The 18761-nt window shown below is 32.1% G+C and overlaps 4 protein-coding genes across 4 annotated transcripts; 3 read left to right on the top strand and 1 right to left on the bottom strand.

Moving 5' to 3' along the window:
- Nucleotides 1–1687: 1687 nt before the first annotated feature.
- LOC133326771 (F-actin-capping protein subunit alpha) lies at nt 1688–4003 on the top strand. Its single transcript, XM_061535379.1, has 4 exons — nt 1688–1928; nt 2256–2425; nt 3323–3496; nt 3566–4003. The coding sequence occupies exons 1-4, from the start codon at nt 1688–1690 to the stop codon at nt 3839–3841; spliced, it is 861 nt and encodes a 286-aa protein (XP_061391363.1). The 3' UTR covers nt 3842–4003.
- Nucleotides 4004–6728: 2725 nt separating this feature from the next.
- On the bottom strand, nt 6729–7254 carry LOC133326781 (uncharacterized). The gene is made up of 2 exons (XM_061535390.1): nt 7076–7254; nt 6729–7000 (listed from the first exon to the last, which is right to left on the bottom strand). The coding sequence occupies exons 1-2, from the start codon at nt 7230–7232 to the stop codon at nt 6729–6731; spliced, it is 429 nt and encodes a 142-aa protein (XP_061391374.1). The 5' UTR covers nt 7233–7254.
- Nucleotides 7255–7768: 514 nt separating this feature from the next.
- On the top strand, nt 7769–11528 carry LOC133326780 (large ribosomal subunit protein mL54). The gene is made up of 3 exons (XM_061535388.1): nt 7769–7838; nt 7908–8053; nt 11358–11528. The coding sequence occupies exons 1-3, from the start codon at nt 7769–7771 to the stop codon at nt 11517–11519; spliced, it is 378 nt and encodes a 125-aa protein (XP_061391372.1). The 3' UTR covers nt 11520–11528.
- Nucleotides 11529–12190: 662 nt separating this feature from the next.
- Nucleotides 12191–17717, top strand: LOC133326772 (chitinase-3-like protein 1). Its single transcript, XM_061535380.1, has 4 exons — nt 12191–12269; nt 16090–16546; nt 16614–16861; nt 16987–17717. The coding sequence occupies exons 1-4, from the start codon at nt 12191–12193 to the stop codon at nt 17715–17717; spliced, it is 1515 nt and encodes a 504-aa protein (XP_061391364.1).
- Nucleotides 17718–18761: the final 1044 nt, after the last annotated feature.

Genomic DNA, 18761 nt, shown 5'->3' with positions numbered 1-18761 from the left:
TTTAATAACAAAAATGATGTTGATTTAAGAAAAAATAAAAATGTTTTTTTGTTTATAGGTTATGTCATATGTAAAATACATATGCCGATTTGAACACAAAAATAAAAGTTTTGTGTACGCTGCTAATTTTGACACACATAAGGAATTACATATGGATGAAATAAGTGACAGCACATATGTAAAATACATATCGTGTAAAAACACCATTAGTGGATAATGTTACTTAAAGCAATCGAATAATGAACTGATTGTACTGGAATCTAACAAAGGAAACAAATGATATTTGATTTGAACCAAGGTCAATTTAACAAGTCCTGTATTTTTTGGTTCTCGTTTTCAAACGATTAAGTTTGTTGTCGTATGTTTAATGTTATTGTATTTTCTCCTTTCTGACAAAAGCTACCCTACCTTGTATAATTGTACCATGGGAAGGGTAGCTTTTGTCAGAAAGGAAAAAGTATACTAATGCAGCAAGTCATTTGAACAGAGCTCATTTGACATATTTTTAACACTTCACCAAAATCGCGAAAAATGAATGGATGTAAGGTTTTATTTTCAAAATCGAGATTTACATGTTGTTTCATTAATAAATCATACATTTCTTCTTACAAATGGTTTACAATTCATCTTCAAACAATTCGATTTCAATTCAATTTATTAATCAACAAAAACTCCTCATTGGGTTACAAATTGATAGAAGGCGTATAATAAAGTATCTTATAAAATTATAAAATTACAAACTAAATATATTTTTCGATTTTCGAATATATTTTTTTATATTTTTCAAAACATTACACACACACAGTCAAACATTTTGTATACAACTTTGGAATAACAAGCCACAATATGAAAAAAATGAATTTATAAGTTGCTGTGGCCTACCTTGAATAATTGTAGCATGGCTAAATATGGTTTCTAAAAAATGTCCCTGCTAAAAATCATTTAAACTAAGTAACCCTTAATATGCGTTGATGTTAAAGTTACACCATTACAACACATAACGGCGTAAAAAACCATAAGCAACACAGCATTCTAATATCAAGGGCAAATTCTTACTAAGAATAATTTTACCCCCTCGTCTGTCTACTCATCTAATTTAATAAATTCAATTTATTAAAAAAAACTATATCGTTGACGTAGAACGTATAGCGGCCATCAAAATAAAAAATAGAATAGAAGAAGAAGAGAAAGCAACTCACAGTGATTGATTACAAATTTATCGGTAAAAGGCAAAAATCGATCTAGCCAACCCTATGAGATTTGTCATCAGTCACTCAGTAAATGCAATTTTTTTACGAAAAAAGAAAGAATATTTGGAACTTAGCCCAAAATTCCTATGTTACTTTGGTGTAAATCTTATTGAATTCTAAAAATAACTCAAACCTCCATTCGCTGTAATCGAGAGAGCGAGGATTTACATAATATATTGAAGTGGTTGGTTGTTTATTGTATCGACAATTTCCCGGTTGCCCAGAGAAAAGTTGCACCTTTTTCTTTTTCCACCAACAACAACGACAACATAACTATAGAAGAGTAATTCCAAAAAGACCAAAAAATACTAGAAACGGCCAACACCACCAAGGAAGAGCAGGAGGGACAGATACAATAAAACGTACAAATAAGTAAATATAGAAAGTTATTATATTTAGAATAGAAGACAGGAAGAGTGAATAGCAGCACCAGCAAGATGGAACCAACACAAATAAGCGATGCCGAAAAAGTACGTATTGTATCGGATTTCATTTTACACGCACCACCGGGCGAATTCAATGAAGTATTCAATGATGTTCGTGAATTGCTAAAAAATGATGCACTCTTGAAAGAAGGTGCTAGCCACGCCTTTGCCCAATACAACAAAGATCAATTGACACCTGTACGCATAGAGGGCAGTGAACATAATGCAGTCATTTCGGAACACAATGATTTGGGTATGTTTCTTTATTTTATTTTTTTTGTTATTTGCTAGAAACAATAAATAAAAAAAATGAAAGTGATCACTCACTGTGTAGGGGGAAGTGGTGTGGCGGTTGGGGAGAATGAGTATCAATGTTTTGATATTAAATGCGGGACACAAGTAGTATAAAGAAATCTTTGCACACAGTGGTGTGGGGTGTTTTTTCTGCTTTGTTTTGTTATGACTCAATTGATTTGAATCCACTGATTATTTAATTTTTTGTTGATAAAAAATTAGATATGTATATATACACATATATGTATGTATATAAGAAATAACTAACATTTTTGTTTAATTTCAGGTGGTGGCCGTTTTTATGATCCTCGCACTAAACAGTCATTTAAATATGATCACTTAAGAAAGGAGGCTAGTGATTATCAGGAATTGGAAGCCGACTCCCCAGCCGAGCCATGGAGAGCTGCATTAGACATTGAAACATTGGCATACACTGCCAGCCATTATAGACATGGTGTATGTATAATTAATTTTTTAAACATGATTTTCAATATATTTTTTTATAATTTAGAAATAAAATACTAACTACCAGGTTAGGCGAGGTTTTTAAGACTATTTTTGATAGGAGTATGAGCATCATAGGTGTCGATTTGTAAAGAATATATTTGAAAGGAGGACCAGAGGATTCTAGAATAGTTTTTAAAAGGATTATCGGAATCATAGGATTGGATTTTAGAATATTTTTGAAATAAGTATCCGTATCATAGGCGTGGATGTTTTAAGAATATTTTTTCAAGGTATAACAAGGCGTGGATTTTTTAAAGAATATTTTTTCAAGGTATATCAAGGCGTTCATTTTTAAAGTATATTATTTTCAAAACTATCTGAGGCGTGATTTTTTAAAGATTATTTTTTTAAGGTATATCAAGGCGTTCATTTTTAAAGTATTTTATTTTCAAGACTATCTGAGGCGTGGTTTCTTAAATAATACTTTTTTCAAGACTATCAGAGGCGTGGATTTTTAAATAATACTTTTTTCAAGACTATCAGAGGCGTGGATTTTTAAAGAATGTTTTTTTAAGACTATCTGAGGCGAGATTTTTTCGCGACTATCTGAGGAGTGGATTTTTAAAGAATGTTTTTTTTTTCAAGGCTATCTGAGGCGTGGTTTTTTAAATAATACTTTTTTCAAGACTATATTAGGCGTGGATTTTTAAAGAGTGTTTTTTTAAGACTATCTGAGGCGAGATTTTTTCGCGACTATCTGAGGCGTGGATTTTTAAAGAATGTTTTGTTTTCAAGGCTATCTGAGGCGTGGATTTTTAAGGGATATTTTTTCAAGACTATCTGATATACTATATTATACTATTTTTCTTTTCTAAATATATTCTTTCTTTGTTTTCCATATTACAGGTGTGTTCAGTATTCGGCAAAACCCATGCCGGTCAAATTACCTTGACAATTTGCATTGAAGATCATCAATTTCAGCCGAAAAATTACTGGAACGGTAGATGGCGTTCACAATGGAGTATTACATTTCAACCGGGTACAGGCAATGCCGAATTGCGCGGTGTTTTGAAAGTGCAAGTGAGTAGCAAATAAATTTCTAATAAACAAAAAAGATTTTTAATCTAAATTTCCCTCCTCACTCGCTAGGTCCATTACTATGAAGATGGTAATGTTCAGTTGGTATCATCTAAAGAATGCCGTGAATCTGTTGCGGTAACTAATGAACAACAAATGGCCAAGGAGATTATACGACTTATTGAAGAAGCCGAAAATGAATATCAATTGGCAATTTCTGAAAATTATCAAACAATGTCCGATACAACGTTTAAGGCAATGAGGCGTCAATTGCCAATAACAAGAACTAAAATCGATTGGACCAAAATAGTTTCGTATAGCATTGGTAAAGAACTGAAAACGCAATAAGGACAGCAAATGGCGGAAGCTGAATTGCAGCCGCATTATACTATACTTTCACAATCAACAACAGCAACAATAAAAGCAACAGCAGCATCCACAGCAACATTGTCATCATCAACACCAACAATAGTTCTAGTAAAGAGGCCAACCAGTCTTCCTCTGGGAAAGTGAAATAAATGTGGTGAGATGTAATACCAACCACTACCAAATCGCCACTCAGTAATAACACAACATAAAAACAAACAGCAACAACAACGATATTGTCATTGTTTAAATGGTTCCTCTTGTTATAAAAAAAAAGTATATAGGAACTCTATATATTTATTTATATATACATATGATGTTATTGTTTCCAACAAAATTGTCAAGTTCTATCAATTATGCATAGCCAATACCAACCAACCAACCACCCCGTCCCTCCCACATACACCAGCTAGCTAGTCCCCACACACATGACACATTTGCCCCGCCTTCTGTTCCATATACTTTGTGAAGCCTAATGCCGCCTATTGATGCGAAGTGAAAATATATTTGGTTCAATATTTATTTACTTTCTTTAGATTTAAAGTTAAGCAATGCCTGAAGAAAGGAAAACATGTTTTATAAAATGAAATTAAAAACAGTATAAAGCATTTTTTATTAATTGCTATTAATTATTATTTTTTTTTTTTATTAATTTTCAAACTTAATAGTATACAATTTTACAAAAACAAAATGAAAGAAAATATTCTGATTAGTGATGTTAATATAAATACAATAACTATAAAAAAAGCTAACGATACAACAACAAACAAAAGCAACACTATCAGAAAACATCAACAATATACATATATACATATAAATTTACATATTTTGTTTTATTTTTTTAATTATTTTATTATAAACATACATAAATATTATCATTATTTTTTTATTATTATTTGTGTTGTATTTTTTCAAACTATGCAGTTTTTTTAAAACAAGAAAAAAATCTACAAAAAATTGCTAAGAGAAACGAAAATTAAAACATTTTATACGAGTTTCTTCTTTTTTATATATATTTATATACAAGATATCTTTGTAATTGTGTGCATATACAAACAAAAAATGGTCCGTTTACTTTTGTTTATATAAAAAAATGCAAAACAACAAAATCGAAAAAAATAATCTATATATAATTAGTAAAACCTCCTTAAGAATAGTAACATGCAACAAAACAAGTTTTTAAAACTTTAAATACCCCCTCACTAAAACAAAACAAAAAACCCTCCTCTCTTCCTCTTGTCGTGAAAACAAAAATACCAATCAACAACAACAACCTTCTCTTGTCAAAAAGTAAAAAAAAACAAAACATGTATCTTATAAAATTATAAATTAAAAAAATAATTAAATTAATTTATAAAATAAAAAAACAATCCCTTCCCTATAAAAGAAATACTAAATAAATACAATTCGAAAATAAAAGTATATATAAATAATAATAGAACAAAACGTTTAGACTAAATAAACGAAAAATAATGTTAAAAACATTGGTTTGATGTTTTATTTTTTGTGGAAGTGTTATTAGAAGTGTATTAAAAACATTTTTCAAGGCGTGGATTTTTTAACAAATATCTTTTAAAGATTAACCAATGCGTGGATTTTTTAACAAATATTTTTTTAAAGATTAACCAAGGTGTGGATTTTTTAACAAATATTTGTTTAAACATTAACCAAGGCGTGGATTTTTTAAAGAATATTTTCTCAAGAACTAAGTCGTGATTAAAAAAATTATGGATTAACCAATACGTAGATTTAAAAAATAAATACTTTTAAGGCATCGGTCTTAACTTATGGAAGGCTGGAAAGGTCCATCTATGGGAGAAGTTTTTTTTGGTCTTCTATAAAGCAAGTCCACTATAAATAGAGACCACATTCATCGTATATATCATCTATAAACAAATTACAAATGATATTCTATAAAACACCTGGGAGTTATACAAAATTTATTTCGGATAAAGAGAACATTTTTTTTAAATTTTCGTTTCCTCCTGGCATGGATTATTTTATATGTTTTTCCAATGAATATATGTATGATAGGCGTATATTTTTAAGGATTTTTTCCAAGGAAGACTGAGATAAAGACCTTTTGTTCTTATGCGTAAATAGACCTTCCAGTCTTCTATGAGAAAGTATTTTTGGTATTCTATGAAAGAAGGTCTTCCGCTGATTTGTGATAAAAGGCCTTGTGGCCTTCTATATAAAAAGTCGTCAATGAGAGAATAAAACCCATCTATGAAGGAAGGCCCTATGATTAACTGTAAAACCAAAGAAAATCGCTGGTCTTTTATGGAAGTAGTTGGTATGGTCTACTATGAATGAAGACCATCCGATCTTTAATTAAAAAAGAACCTATGAAAGAAGGCTTTACAGCTAAAAAATATAATCCGGTCATCATTTAAGTAAGATCATACGGCCATCTATTAATGAAGACAATCTGTCCTTTTATGAAAGAAGTCCTCCTGCTCTTCTACGAATATAGACCATTTGGCCTTCTATAAAAAGTCTGAATTAATTAAGAATGTTTTGCCAAGAAGGTGTTTTTAAGTTTAAAAAAGTGGCAGCACTTCTTATATGAAAGAAGTCTCCCTTTTTTCCTAAGAATGAAGACCCTCTGGACTGAATTATTTAATAATGTTTTGGAAAGAAGTACCTATTATTTTTAAAATAGTGAATTTTTAAGTGTATTTTCCCCAAGGAGTATCCATAATCTCTTTATTTATACCTTCCCAAGAACTATATGTCCAAAATATCGCAAACCGTATTATAAATTAGGTTTTATTTTTAGTCAAATAGTCCTACAATAAAATTATTTATAACAATAATTATAAAAAAACTTATTTATTTATACTTTTAATCCAAAAGTAATTCTTCTTTACTCTTGCTTAGCTGGGGTAGTGTTTTCTGTTCCTGGTGTTGTTTGTATAATAAAACGTTTATCTGGCTGAGATTTCAGCTCCAATTCCAAACGATTTATTAGCCAGCCGGCCTCATCGTTACGTATCGCTGAGAAAAACATTTTACCTCTTTCTTTGGAACCTTTAACGGATACTTCGAAGTTGGCTGTCTGACCATCACAGGCATTATTGGAATCGCCTATGTCAAAGCCCATATCTTTAATGGGTTCACCCAAAAGGCTAACAGCACCTAGATGAAAATTACAAATTTTTATTTATTAATTAATATAGAAATCTTTATAGTGGTATTTTTTAAAATATTCACCTTTGTGTTGCCTCAGAATCTTAAACGCCGTTCGGAAATAATCAGTATTACGTATACGCTCCTCGATTTTATATCTCATGTACATGACACTCGAGATGCCGGCTATGCCAATATAGACAGCATATTTAGCCAATGTTTTATTTGAAGGAAAGCGCATTTTATTGAAATTTTATTTAATAGTTATTTTGTAAAAGATTTCTATAAAAAAAATTCTGGTTATACCGGCAAAGGCATTGGCAGAAACCAGCTGCAAAACAGCTGTTCTATCAAAACAAATGTTGACAATTAGTTTCTCCTAGGGTTGCCAAATATTTTGAAAGATGAAATCTATATTTTCAAATTGATTATAGTTCTTAATGAATAAACAATTCAGCTTTAAAAAGTAATATCGTTTTTGGAAGGGAAAAGTCGGAAAAAATATAATCTCCCTACTCTCTATATTCTTTATTTATGAATATTTCACAATATATTTCGTTTGTATGTTAAAAACTGGTCGAAAAATTCAAACATGACATGCGTTTAACGAGTTATCTTGGCAACCCTACCTGTATTATGACATTTCCCTGCAAATTTCGAGGTTATGTTTATGTAAAATAAACCGAACAGATTTTGTGTCCGGAGTAGTTTTGGTGTTAAAATCCAATTTATTATTAAATAAAGTTCGACAAAATGAGTTTAATGAACACATTAAACATGTCTCTGCATGTCCTGAGGCAACAGATGTTAAAGTCAGCAGCCACAACTCTAATTCGTACCTATGCTGGTAAGTTTTTATTTTCCGCATAAATATATTCTTGATGGAAAGACTCATCACTCTATGTTTCCATTGTAGCTCCTCCAGCTGCCAAGAAACTGAAAAAGTTGGGTAAATTGGGACCCATTATGGAAAAGAAGGTGATACCGGTTGAAACCGATGCCAACAAATTGGTGAATTATGTTTGCGGTAGTAATATCTATAAGACCGGTGAAGATATTAAGGTGAGTTGTATGGAGTGTGTGAACATAATGTGGTTATGACAACAGCAGCAACAAACGATGTCAATAATAAATACCCGATTCCACTACAGAGGGGTCTACGACCCGAGTCTTTCTCGGCCAACGTCTGTCACCTCAGGCCATTGTGTAAAAGCAATAGGGCTGCTACAACAACAAGAACAAATACCTTCTGATCTTCTATGAAAACAAAAAGATAAATCCATTTTAGGGTCTTTTATGAAAAAATATCATTCTGCTTTTCTTTGAATGGAACCCCTCATCTATTTTATGAAGATAACTCCTCAGGTCTACTATAAAATAATACCTTAAGGTCTTCTATAAAAGAAATCATTGGGAACAACTCTAGTTTAGTAAAAACGATCAAATTTTTCTGAAATTTTTTCCAGAGGTAGGTTTTTTACCCTAATTATGGGGATATCTTTTTTTCTTGGGGGACGTACCCGGTTACCCGGTTATTTGACCCGGAAGTTCGGGTACGGGTACCCGGTTATATCCGGTTCTACGGATCCGGTTAATATAATATGGGTATCATTTAAAAGGGTATAAAAATACCTTTCCATTGAGTGGTAATATGATGGGGTTATCTCAAACCATTTTGGGGATATAGTAAAAAAACTGGGTTTTGGTCCCCGATTTTTTTGAAAAACTCCCTAAAAATCGAACTTGGGTCCATTATAGTCCCTCTCCAAACGGGACCCAAAAGATAGACCACAATTTGCCCTTTCCAAAATGGTGCGATATGTGGCTGTATCTGTTGTGGATCAAAAGATATGGGCCTTAGAACCCTATAAAAACAAGGAAAATCTTTCTACATGACAGAATCTCCTTTAAAATAGCATGGTGTTTTTTGGGTGACCGGCCTTCGGCCGGGGATTTAAGACTTTCTCCTATGGACAGATACCAACACCGGCTACGCGAAAGAAATTCCTTCTAAATAGAATGTTTTTTGTGTAGCCGGCCTTCGGCCGAAAATTTAAGACTTTCTCCTATGGACAGATGCCAACACCGGCTACGCGACAGAATCTCTTGTTAAATAGAAAAGTTTTTTTGGGTGACCGGCCTTCGGCCGGGGATTTAAGACTTTCTCCTATGGACAGATGCCAACACCGGCTAACGCGGCAGAAACTCCTTCTAAATAGAATATTTTTTTGTGTAGCCGGCCTTCGGCCGGGTATTTAAGACTTTCTCCTATGGACAGATACCAACACCGGCTACGCGACAGAATCTCTTGTTAAATGGAATATTTTTTTGGGTGACCGGCCTTCGGCCGGGGATTTAAGACTTTCTCCTATGGACAGATGCCAACACCGGCTAACGCGGCAGAAAATCCTTCTAAATAGAATATTTTTTTGTGTAGCCGGCCTTCGGCCGGGGATTTAAGACTTTCTCCTATGGACAGATACCAACACCGGCTACGCGACAGAATCTCTTGTTAAATGGAATATTTTTTTGGGTGACCGGCCTTCGGCCGGGGATTTAAGACTTTCACCTATGGACAGATGCCAACACCGGCTAACGCGGCAGAAAATCCTTTTAAATATTATATTTTTTGTGTAGACGGCCTCCGGCCGGGGATTTAAGACTTTCTCCTATGGACAGATACCAACACCGGCTACGCGACAGAATTTTCTTGTTTTTGTAGGGTTCTAAGGCCCATATCTTTTGATCCACAACAGATACAGCCACATATCGCACCATTTTGGAAAGGGCAAATTGTGGTCTATCATTTGAGTTTGGGTTAGAGAGGTACTATAATGTGCCCAAGTTCGACTTTTAGGGAGTTTTTCAAAAAAATCGGGGACCAAAACCCAGTTTGTTGACTATATCTCCAAAATGGTTTGAGATAACCCCATCATATTACCACTCAATGGAAAGGTATTTTTATAACCTTTAAAATGATACCCATATTAAATTAACCGGATCCGTAGAACCGGATATAACCGGGTACCCGTACCCGAACTTCCGGGTCAAATAACCGGGTAACCGGGTACGTCCCCCAAGAAAAAAAGATATCCCCATAATTAGGGTAAAAATACCTACCTCTGGAAAATTTTTCAGAAAAATCTGATCGTTTTTACTAAACTAGAGTTAAGCCAATCATTGTAGTTTTCTATAACATAAGACCTACTGCTTTTTTATATGTTTTCATATAGTGGAATACCTTTCGCTTTCCCAAAAAAGATGATTTTGAGGTCTCTACAATAGCCCCTCTGGTCATTTTAAGTGATAATATATTAATGAAAGTCTTATGTGAAACCAAACCCATGACAAAAAGCTAATAAATTGAATAGTCTCCTACTATGGTAAAAATTCCGTTGCCTATAGAATACCGGAAAGTCTCTTTTATGGAATATCAGGAAGAGTCTACTATAAAATAAAACCTTAAGGTCTTCTATAAAAGAAATCATTGTAGATTTCTATAAAATAAGAGCTTCTGCGTTTCTATATCTTTTTGTTTTCTTATAAAAGATTTTCAGGTCTCTCTACAATAGACCCTCGGGTCATTTTGTAAAAAAATATATTGATGAAAGTCCTTTGTGAAAAAACCCCATGACAATAAACTTATAAATTGAATTGTCTCCATTCTATGATAAAAATTGCTTATAGAATACCGAAAAAGTCTCCTTTATGGAATATCAGGAAGTGTTCTTTATAGAAAGATATGTTAAAAATTTTCCAAAATGGACTTGTCAAATTTGAATTTAATTTTGGGAACGCACCCTTACATCAAGAATTTAACTTTCATTGCATTCAGTAAACTCAAAATTTCCTTCGTGCAAAGTCCACGAACAACATCTGCAAATTTATTTTGTATTTTGTAATTTTTGTACAATCGAATTAAATCAGTCAATTCTATAGTCAATTCATAGTGGCTCAGGGGGTTTTCTTTCATATAAAACCATCAATAACCGGTGCATATTATTTTGTCGAAAACGAAAGCATTCAAAAATCCACACCCGGTACTCCTTAAAAAATGTTCTTTATAGAATTCATGTTTGTTTTGTCCTTGATATACCTTGAAAAAATATTCTTTAAATAATCCATGCCTAAAAAAAATATTCTTTAAATAATCGCCGCCTTGAAAATTATTCTTTAAATAATCCACGATTTTATATGAAATTGATTCCTTGAAAAAAATACGCCTTGGTTAATCCTTAAAAAAGTTCTTTGAAAAATCTACGCATTTTTCTTAATAATATTATCTTGTATAATATAATCTATCACTTATTTTTCATTATTTTTTTAATTTTCTAAAAATTAATTCCCATTTGTTTTTCTTTTTTAGTTGAAACCCGATTCCGAATATCCCGATTGGTTGTGGACATTAAATGTTGATCGCATTATACCGCTCGAAGAAATGGATCCAAATACCAAACAATACTGGCGGCGTTTAAGGAAAATGGCACTGAGACGCAACAATCAATTAGCGAAATTAAAGAAATTTTAATCCATAGTAATAAGAGTGTGGAAAATATGTGTTTCCAAAAAATAAAGTAATGTTATTTGTTATAAAATAGTCGATGATTGTGTTTATTAAAAGGCAATTGACTACTACTGTCATGGTAAATAAATATTTACAAGAAACAATTTGTTGTTGTTCTTGTGCAAAACGTTGTAAAAAAATATGATGTTATCTTATCAAGACAACAACAACATAATTCTTTTGCAATTTACATCGTCAGACAGTACTTCATTGACCCTTGTTTTGATGGTCAATATTGGAAATTCTCGAAAAGGAAATAAAGCAAGTCTTTTCACTTTTATTTTCAATAAATACAAAAAGGGGATGAATTTATCATTCAGAATGAATCTCCGTTTTGATTTTGTACTTTCCCATATATATTCTTATCAATTAATTTGTACATAATAATGAAATGAAAAAAATAAAATATATATTTTTTCAAGATAACTTGTTGTGTATCATTATGTCGATATTTATATAAAATAAGCACAACAACATAACGGACTAAAAAAGGAGTGTACCCACATCACCTACCGGACCTATAAATACAAGCTTTTGCACTTAATTGGATTCAGTTGTAACGAGAAAATTCGAAACGAGACGAGTAAAAAATACGAAAAAATAACGGCAGTGTTTTCAATATTCTTTTCGGAGAAATGTTATTTAAACTTATTATATGGACATCATTTTTGGTGATATGGCAGCAAAGCCAAGTTGTTGTGGCCAAACAAAGAAGTATGAGTCATGATCGAATTTGAAAAAGGATAAAAAAATAGAAAAATTATAATACAATTAATATGAGTTTATTGTGTGTGCGTGTATTTTTAAAAGCATATCAAGGCGTGGATTTATTAAAGAATGTTTTTTTAAGACATGAATTTTTTAAAGAATATTTTATCAAGGCGTGGATTTATTAAAGAATATTTTTTTAAGACATGGATTTTTTAAAGAATATTTTTTCAAGGCGTGGATTTATTAAAGAATATTTTTTTAAGACATGGATTTTTTAAAGAATATTTTTTCAAGGCGTGGATTTATTAAAGAATATTTTTTCAAGGTCTAAAACAGGCGTGGATTTATTAAAGAATATTTTTTCAAGGTCTAAAACAGGCGTGGATTTATTATAGAATATTTTTCAAGGGCCAACTGAGGCGTGGATTTATTAAAGAATATTTTTCAAGGGCCAACTGAGGCGTGGATTTATTAAAGGATATTTTTTCAAGGTCTAAAACAGGCGTGGATTTATTAAAGAATATTTTTTCAAGCCTTATCAACAGGCGTGGATTTTTTAAAGAATATTTTTTTCAAGGCCTAAAACAGGCGTGGATTTATTAAAGAATATTTTTTCAAGGTCTAAAACAGGCGTGGATTTATTAAAGAATATTTTTTCAAGGTCTAAAACAGGCGTGGATTTATTAAAGAATATTTTTTTAAGACATGGATTTTTTAAAGAATATTTTTTCAAGGCGTGGATTTATTAAAGAATATTTTTTCTAGGCGTGGATTTAGTAAAGAATATTTTTTCAAGGCGTGGATTTATTAAAGAATATTTTTTCAAGGCGTGGATTTATTAAAGAATATTTTTTCAAGGTCTAGCCAAGGCGTGGATTTATTAAAGAATATTTTTTCAAGGCGTGGATTTATTAAAGAATATTTTTTCAAGGCCTAGCCAAGGCGTGGATTTATTAAAGAATATTTTTTCAAGGCGTGGATTTATTAAAGAATATTTTTTCAAGGACTAAAACAGGCGTGGATTTATTAAAGAATATTTCTTCAAGGACTTAAACAGGCGTGGATTTATTAAAGAATATTTTTTCAAGGACTAAAACAGGCGTGGATTTATTAAAGAATATTTCTTCAAGGACTAAAACAGGCGTGGATTTATTAAAGAATATTTTTTCAAGGCGTGGATTTATTAAAGAATATTTTTTCAAGGCGTGGATTTATTAAAGAATATTTTTTCAAGGACTAAAACAGGCGTGGATTTATTAAAGAATATTTTTTCAAGGACTAAAACAGGCGTGGATTTATTAAAGAATATTTTTTCAAGGCGTGGATTTATTAAAGAATATTTTTTCAAGGACTAAAACAGGCGTGGATTTATTAAAGAATATTTTTTCAAGGACTGAAACAGGCGTGGATTTATTAAAGAATATTTTTTCAAGGACTAAAACAGGCGTGGATTTATTAAAGAATATTTTTTCAAGGACTAAAACAGGCGTGGATTTATTAAAGAATATTTTTTCAAGGACTAAAACAGGCGTGGATTTATTAAAGAATATTTTTTCAAGGACTAAAACAGGCGTGGATTTATTAAAGAATATTTTTTCAAGGACTAAAACAGGCGTGGATTTATTAAAGAATATTTTTTCAAGGACTAAAACAGGCGTGGATTTATTAAAGAATATTTTTTCAAGGACTAAAACAGGCGTGGATTTATTAAAGAATATTTTTTCAAGGACTAAAACAGGCGTGGATTTATTAAAGAATATTTTTTCAAGGACTAAAACAGGCGTGGATTTATTAAAGAATATTTTTTCAAGGACTAAAACAGGCGTGGATTTATTAAAGAATATTTTTTCAAGGACTAAAACAGGCGTGGATTTATTAAAGAATATTTTTTCAAGGACTAAAACAGGCGTGGATTTATTAAAGAATATTTTTTCAAGGACTAAAACAGGCGTGGATTTATTAAAGAATATTTTTTCAAGGACTAAAACAGGCGTGGATTTATTAAAGAATATTTTTTCAAGGACTAAAACAGGCGTGGATTTATTAAAGAATATTTTTTCAAGGACTAAAACAGGCGTGGATTTATTAAAGAATATTTTTTCAAGGACTAAAACAGGCGTGGATTTATTAAAGAATATTTTTTCAAGGACTAAAACAGGCGTGGATTTATTAAAGAATATTTTTTCAAGGACTAAAACAGGCGTGGATTTATTAAAGAATATTTTTTCAAGGACTAAAACAGGCGTGGATTTATTAAAGAATATTTTTTCAAGGACTAAAACAGGCGTGGATTTATTAAAGAATATTTTTTCAAGGACTAAAACAGGCGTGGATTTATTAAAGAATATTTTTTCAAGGACTAAAACAGGCGTGGATTTATTAAAGAATATTAGGACTAAAACAGGCGTGGATTTATTAAAGAATATTTTTTCAAGGACTAAAACAGGCGTGGATTTATTAAAGAATATTTTTTCAAGGACTAAAACAGGCGTGGATTTATTAAAGAATATTTTTTCAAGGACTAAAACAGGCGTGGATTTATTAAAGAATATTTTTTCAAGGACTAAAACAGGCGTGGATTTATTAAAGAATATTTTTTCAAGGACTAAAACAGGCGTGGATTTATTAAAGAATATTTTTTCAAGGACTAAAACAGGCGTGGATTTATTAAAGAATATTTTTTCAAGGACTAAAACAGGCGTGGATTTATTAAAGAATATTTTTTCAAGGACTAAAACAGGCGTGGATTTATTAAAGAATATTTTTTCAAGGACTAAAACAGGCGTGGATTTATTAAAGAATATTTTTTCAAGGACTAAAACAGGCGTGGATTTATTAAAGAATATTTTTTCAAGGACTAAAACAGGCGTGGATTTATTAAAGAATATTTTTTCAAGGACTAAAACAGGCGTGGATTTATTAAAGAATATTTTTTCAAGGACTAAAACAGGCGTGGATTTATTAACGAATATTTTTTCAAGGACTAAAACAGGCGTGGATTTATTAAAGAATATTTTTTCAAGGACTAAAACAGGCGTGGATTTATTAAAGAATATTTTTTCAAGGACTAAAACAGGCGTGGTTTTATTAAAGAATATTTTTTCAAGGACTAAAACAGGCGTGGTTATTATTATAGAATATTTTTTCAAGGACTAAAACAGGCGTGGATTTATTAAAGCATATTTTTTTCAAGGACTAAAACAGGCGTGGATTTATTAAAGCATATTTTTTTCAAGGACTAAAACAGGCGTGGATTTATTAAAGCATATTTTTTTCAAGGACTAAAACAGGCGTGGATTTATTAAAGCATATTTTTTTCAAGGACTAAAACAGGCGTGGATTTATTAAAGCATATTTTTTTCAAGGACTAAAACAGGCGTGGATTTATTAAAGCATATTTTTTTCAAGGACTAAAACAGGCGTGGATTTATTAAAGAATATTTTTTCAATCCCTGAAGATCCATAGAAGACCTCTTTAATAAAACCTCTTCTATCCCTAGGAAGACCTCTTATATAAAACCTCTTCTATCCCTAGGAAGACCTCTTATATAAAACCTCTTCTATCCCTAGGAAGACCTCTTATATAAAACCTCTTCTATCCCTAGGAAGACCTCTTCTATCCCCAGGAAGACCTCTTCTATCCTTAGGAAGACCTCTTCTATCCATAGAAACTGTCTTCTATGTCTAAAAGTCATCTTCTATCCATAGAAGACCTATTCTATTTCTAGAAGGCATCTCCTATCCCTTTTCAATACCTGAGCAGTGTCCATCTGGAACTTAAAATAATATGTTTTATGGGTTTATTTTATTTTGACTTTTCCAGAAAATGTCGTCTGCTATCACGGCACGTGGTCAACATACCGTCAAGGCGCGGGTAAATTTGATATCGAATCCATCGATCCATTTCTCTGTACCCATTTGATGTATGCCTTTTTCGGGATTGAAGAGAGCGGTGATTTGCGTATCATTGATCCCTATTTGGATTTGGAAGATAATTACGGACGGGGGAATATACGAAAATTCAATGCACTTAAATTGAAAAATCCAACGCTGAAAACATTAGCAGCGGTGGGTGGTTGGAATGAAGGATCAAAGAAATTTTCCATAGTTGCGGCCGATCCAGCAAAGCGTGAGAAATTTGTTTCGTCGGTTGTGCAATTTTTACAAAAATACGGTTTTGATGGTATCGATTTGGATTGGGAATATCCGGGACAGAGGCATAAATTGCAAAATAATGATCGTGCGAATTTCCTGCTGCTGCTGAGGGAGTTGAAAGAGGGGTAAGTTCATTTTTTTAATATTACAATTATTATTGGGTACTAATTGGGCGGTTTTTATTGTTTTTAGTTTGGAACCCTTTGGCTATATGTTAACCGCTGCTGTGGGCTCTATTAAACATTCGGCTGATATCTCTTATGATATTCCAGAAATGATGAAATATTTAGATTTTGTCAATGTCATGGCTTATGATTTACATGGACCCTGGGCTCCTGTGGTGGGTATTAATGCTCCATTGTATGCCGGTCCGCAAGATACCACCGAAATTGCGAAACAAATGAATGTGGATGCTATTGTTAAGTACTGGTTGAGTAAAGGTAAATATTAATTGGTAGGGTATTTTATAGATATAGGGGTATTTGTATTTTAATTAGTTACTATGGTGGATGCCATGCTTGTATATTTCCCCCCAAAAAATTTGTAATTTTTAATTTATTTTCAGGTGCGGTGCGTGAAAAATTCATTTTAGGTGTACCATTCTATGGGCGCTCTTTCACGTTGGAAAATTCGAATAACCATAATGTGGGTGCGCCGCATATCGGTCGTGGCATTGCCGGTCAATATTCTCTGGAACCTGGTGTAATTGGCTACAATGAATTTTGTGAAAAATTACAAACGGAAAAATCCATATGGAATTTAGAATGGGAAGCGGATCAGAAAGTACCCTATGCTTACAGTGATCGTAATTGGCTGGGTTATGAAAATGAAAAAAGCTTAGCTCTGAAGGCATACTATGTGGTCAAAGAAGAGTTGGGTGGCGTTATGGTGTGGTCCCTGGAATCGGATGATTTTCGTGGTGTCTGTGGTAAAAAACCATACCCTCTATTGAATGTCATCAATGATGTGCTGAATGGTGGTGTTTATCGGCCAACAAAGTCGCCAAATGAAACGCCGAAGAAACCTGAGTTGTCCAAGAAACCTGAGACACCTAAGCAACCCGAGGCAAATAATAATGTGACAGGTGGCAATGGACAATCCAACATGAATTCTGTGGCAAATAGTGGTGGTGTCGCCCAATGTCAAGGCAAATCGGGTTATATTCGTGATGCTGTAGATTGTGGCAAATTTTACTACTGTGACAATGGTATTGCCCACAGTTTCCAGTGCCCACCCACATTGTATTTCGATTTGAATAATTTAAATTGTAATTATTCCGCTATGGTGGAATGTTGAAACAATACCGATATGTGTTTATACATATAAGAAATATATACTAAACTTGAATATTTGTAAACGAGATATATTAGAAATAAAATTTCAAGACATATGAATACCAAAAAAATATATATATATATTTTAAATGGATGCCTTTTCCGCGATGAATCATTTGTGCAGGGTGTGGTAAATATATCACGATGTTGGAGAGAAATTCAGTTTTTTGATAAGTGAATTTTTTCTATTTTGAAAGCCATTGAAAGACAAATTTATAACTTTTCTAAAAAAATATTCACTTCCGTTTTTTATGATTCTGCAAAGGAGTGCCACACAGGTTGCCGTTGACGTTTAAATTATGTTTGAAACGATAACGGGTCACTTTATCCACCTGACAACATTTGTTTTGAAAAGTAAATATTTTTCTAAATAATGCCAAAAAAGATGTATTATCTGCAATAATAAATTATCTTAAGATAAAATAGATAATTTTTTTTAGAAAGTAATGTGAGTTCGAATAGTGAAATTCCCTTTAAAAATTAAGAAAGTAAAGACTTTTCCTAGGAAGTCTTCCTCTACAAATGATACATCTATGTATGATCTCTGGATGGTCTTTTTATTGTAATACAGGGGAGGGACTATGAAAAACTATAATCTACTGGACGCTATATCTTAAACATTGACCAACACAGAAAACATCTTTATTGGCGCTTAGGAAATTCGAGAAAGACTAAAAAGTTAGAATATAGAAAAGTAAGATAGGAAAAAGAGAAATAAGAATAGACCCTGCTGCCATATTCAATACATAATACTCTTGTAACATAACTCTTGTATTCATAAAATTGCTATTCTATCTATATCTAATATACCTGGGAAGGCCTCTTATATCAATAGAATACCTCTTGCCTCTATTCATCTTCTAGCCGTAGAAAACCCATTCTATTCATAAAAAAACCTATTCTACATCTAGAAGACCTCTTCTACCTCTTGAAGACCTATTATATCCATAGAAGACCACTTCTATCCATAAAAGACCTCTACCAACGGTAAAAAACCTATTCTAGC

The sequence above is a fragment of the Musca vetustissima genome, unplaced genomic scaffold, assembly GCF_032173495.1.
Source record: "Musca vetustissima isolate MV318-11 ecotype Yass unplaced genomic scaffold, APGP_CSIRO_Mvet_v1 utg2742, whole genome shotgun sequence".
In the NCBI taxonomy this organism is placed as follows: Eukaryota; Metazoa; Arthropoda; class Insecta; order Diptera; family Muscidae; genus Musca; species Musca vetustissima.
Note: the sequence above shows the minus strand (reverse complement) of the source record. Positions and strands in the feature narration are given on the sequence as shown.

Coding starts and splice junctions, on each gene's coding strand:
- LOC133326771 (XM_061535379.1), top strand. CDS start 1,688: ATGGAACCAACACAAATAAGCGATGCCGAAAAAGTACGTATTGTATCG. Junction 2,426..3,322: donor CCAGCCATTATAGACATGGT/GTATGTATAATT, acceptor TCCATATTACAG/GTGTGTTCAGTATTCGGCAA. Junction 3,497..3,565: donor GCGGTGTTTTGAAAGTGCAA/GTGAGTAGCAAA, acceptor CTCACTCGCTAG/GTCCATTACTATGAAGATGG.
- LOC133326781 (XM_061535390.1), bottom strand. CDS start 7,232: ATGCGCTTTCCTTCAAATAAAACATTGGCTAAATATGCTGTCTATATT. Junction 7,001..7,075: donor GATTCTGAGGCAACACAAAG/GTGAATATTTTA, acceptor ATTTTCATCTAG/GTGCTGTTAGCCTTTTGGGT.
- LOC133326780 (XM_061535388.1), top strand. CDS start 7,769: ATGTCTCTGCATGTCCTGAGGCAACAGATGTTAAAGTCAGCAGCCACA. Junction 7,839..7,907: donor TCTAATTCGTACCTATGCTG/GTAAGTTTTTAT, acceptor TTTCCATTGTAG/CTCCTCCAGCTGCCAAGAAA. Junction 8,054..11,357: donor AGACCGGTGAAGATATTAAG/GTGAGTTGTATG, acceptor TTTCTTTTTTAG/TTGAAACCCGATTCCGAATA.
- LOC133326772 (XM_061535380.1), top strand. CDS start 12,191: ATGTTATTTAAACTTATTATATGGACATCATTTTTGGTGATATGGCAG. Junction 16,547..16,613: donor CTGAGGGAGTTGAAAGAGGG/GTAAGTTCATTT, acceptor TATTGTTTTTAG/TTTGGAACCCTTTGGCTATA. Junction 16,862..16,986: donor TAAGTACTGGTTGAGTAAAG/GTAAATATTAAT, acceptor ATTTATTTTCAG/GTGCGGTGCGTGAAAAATTC.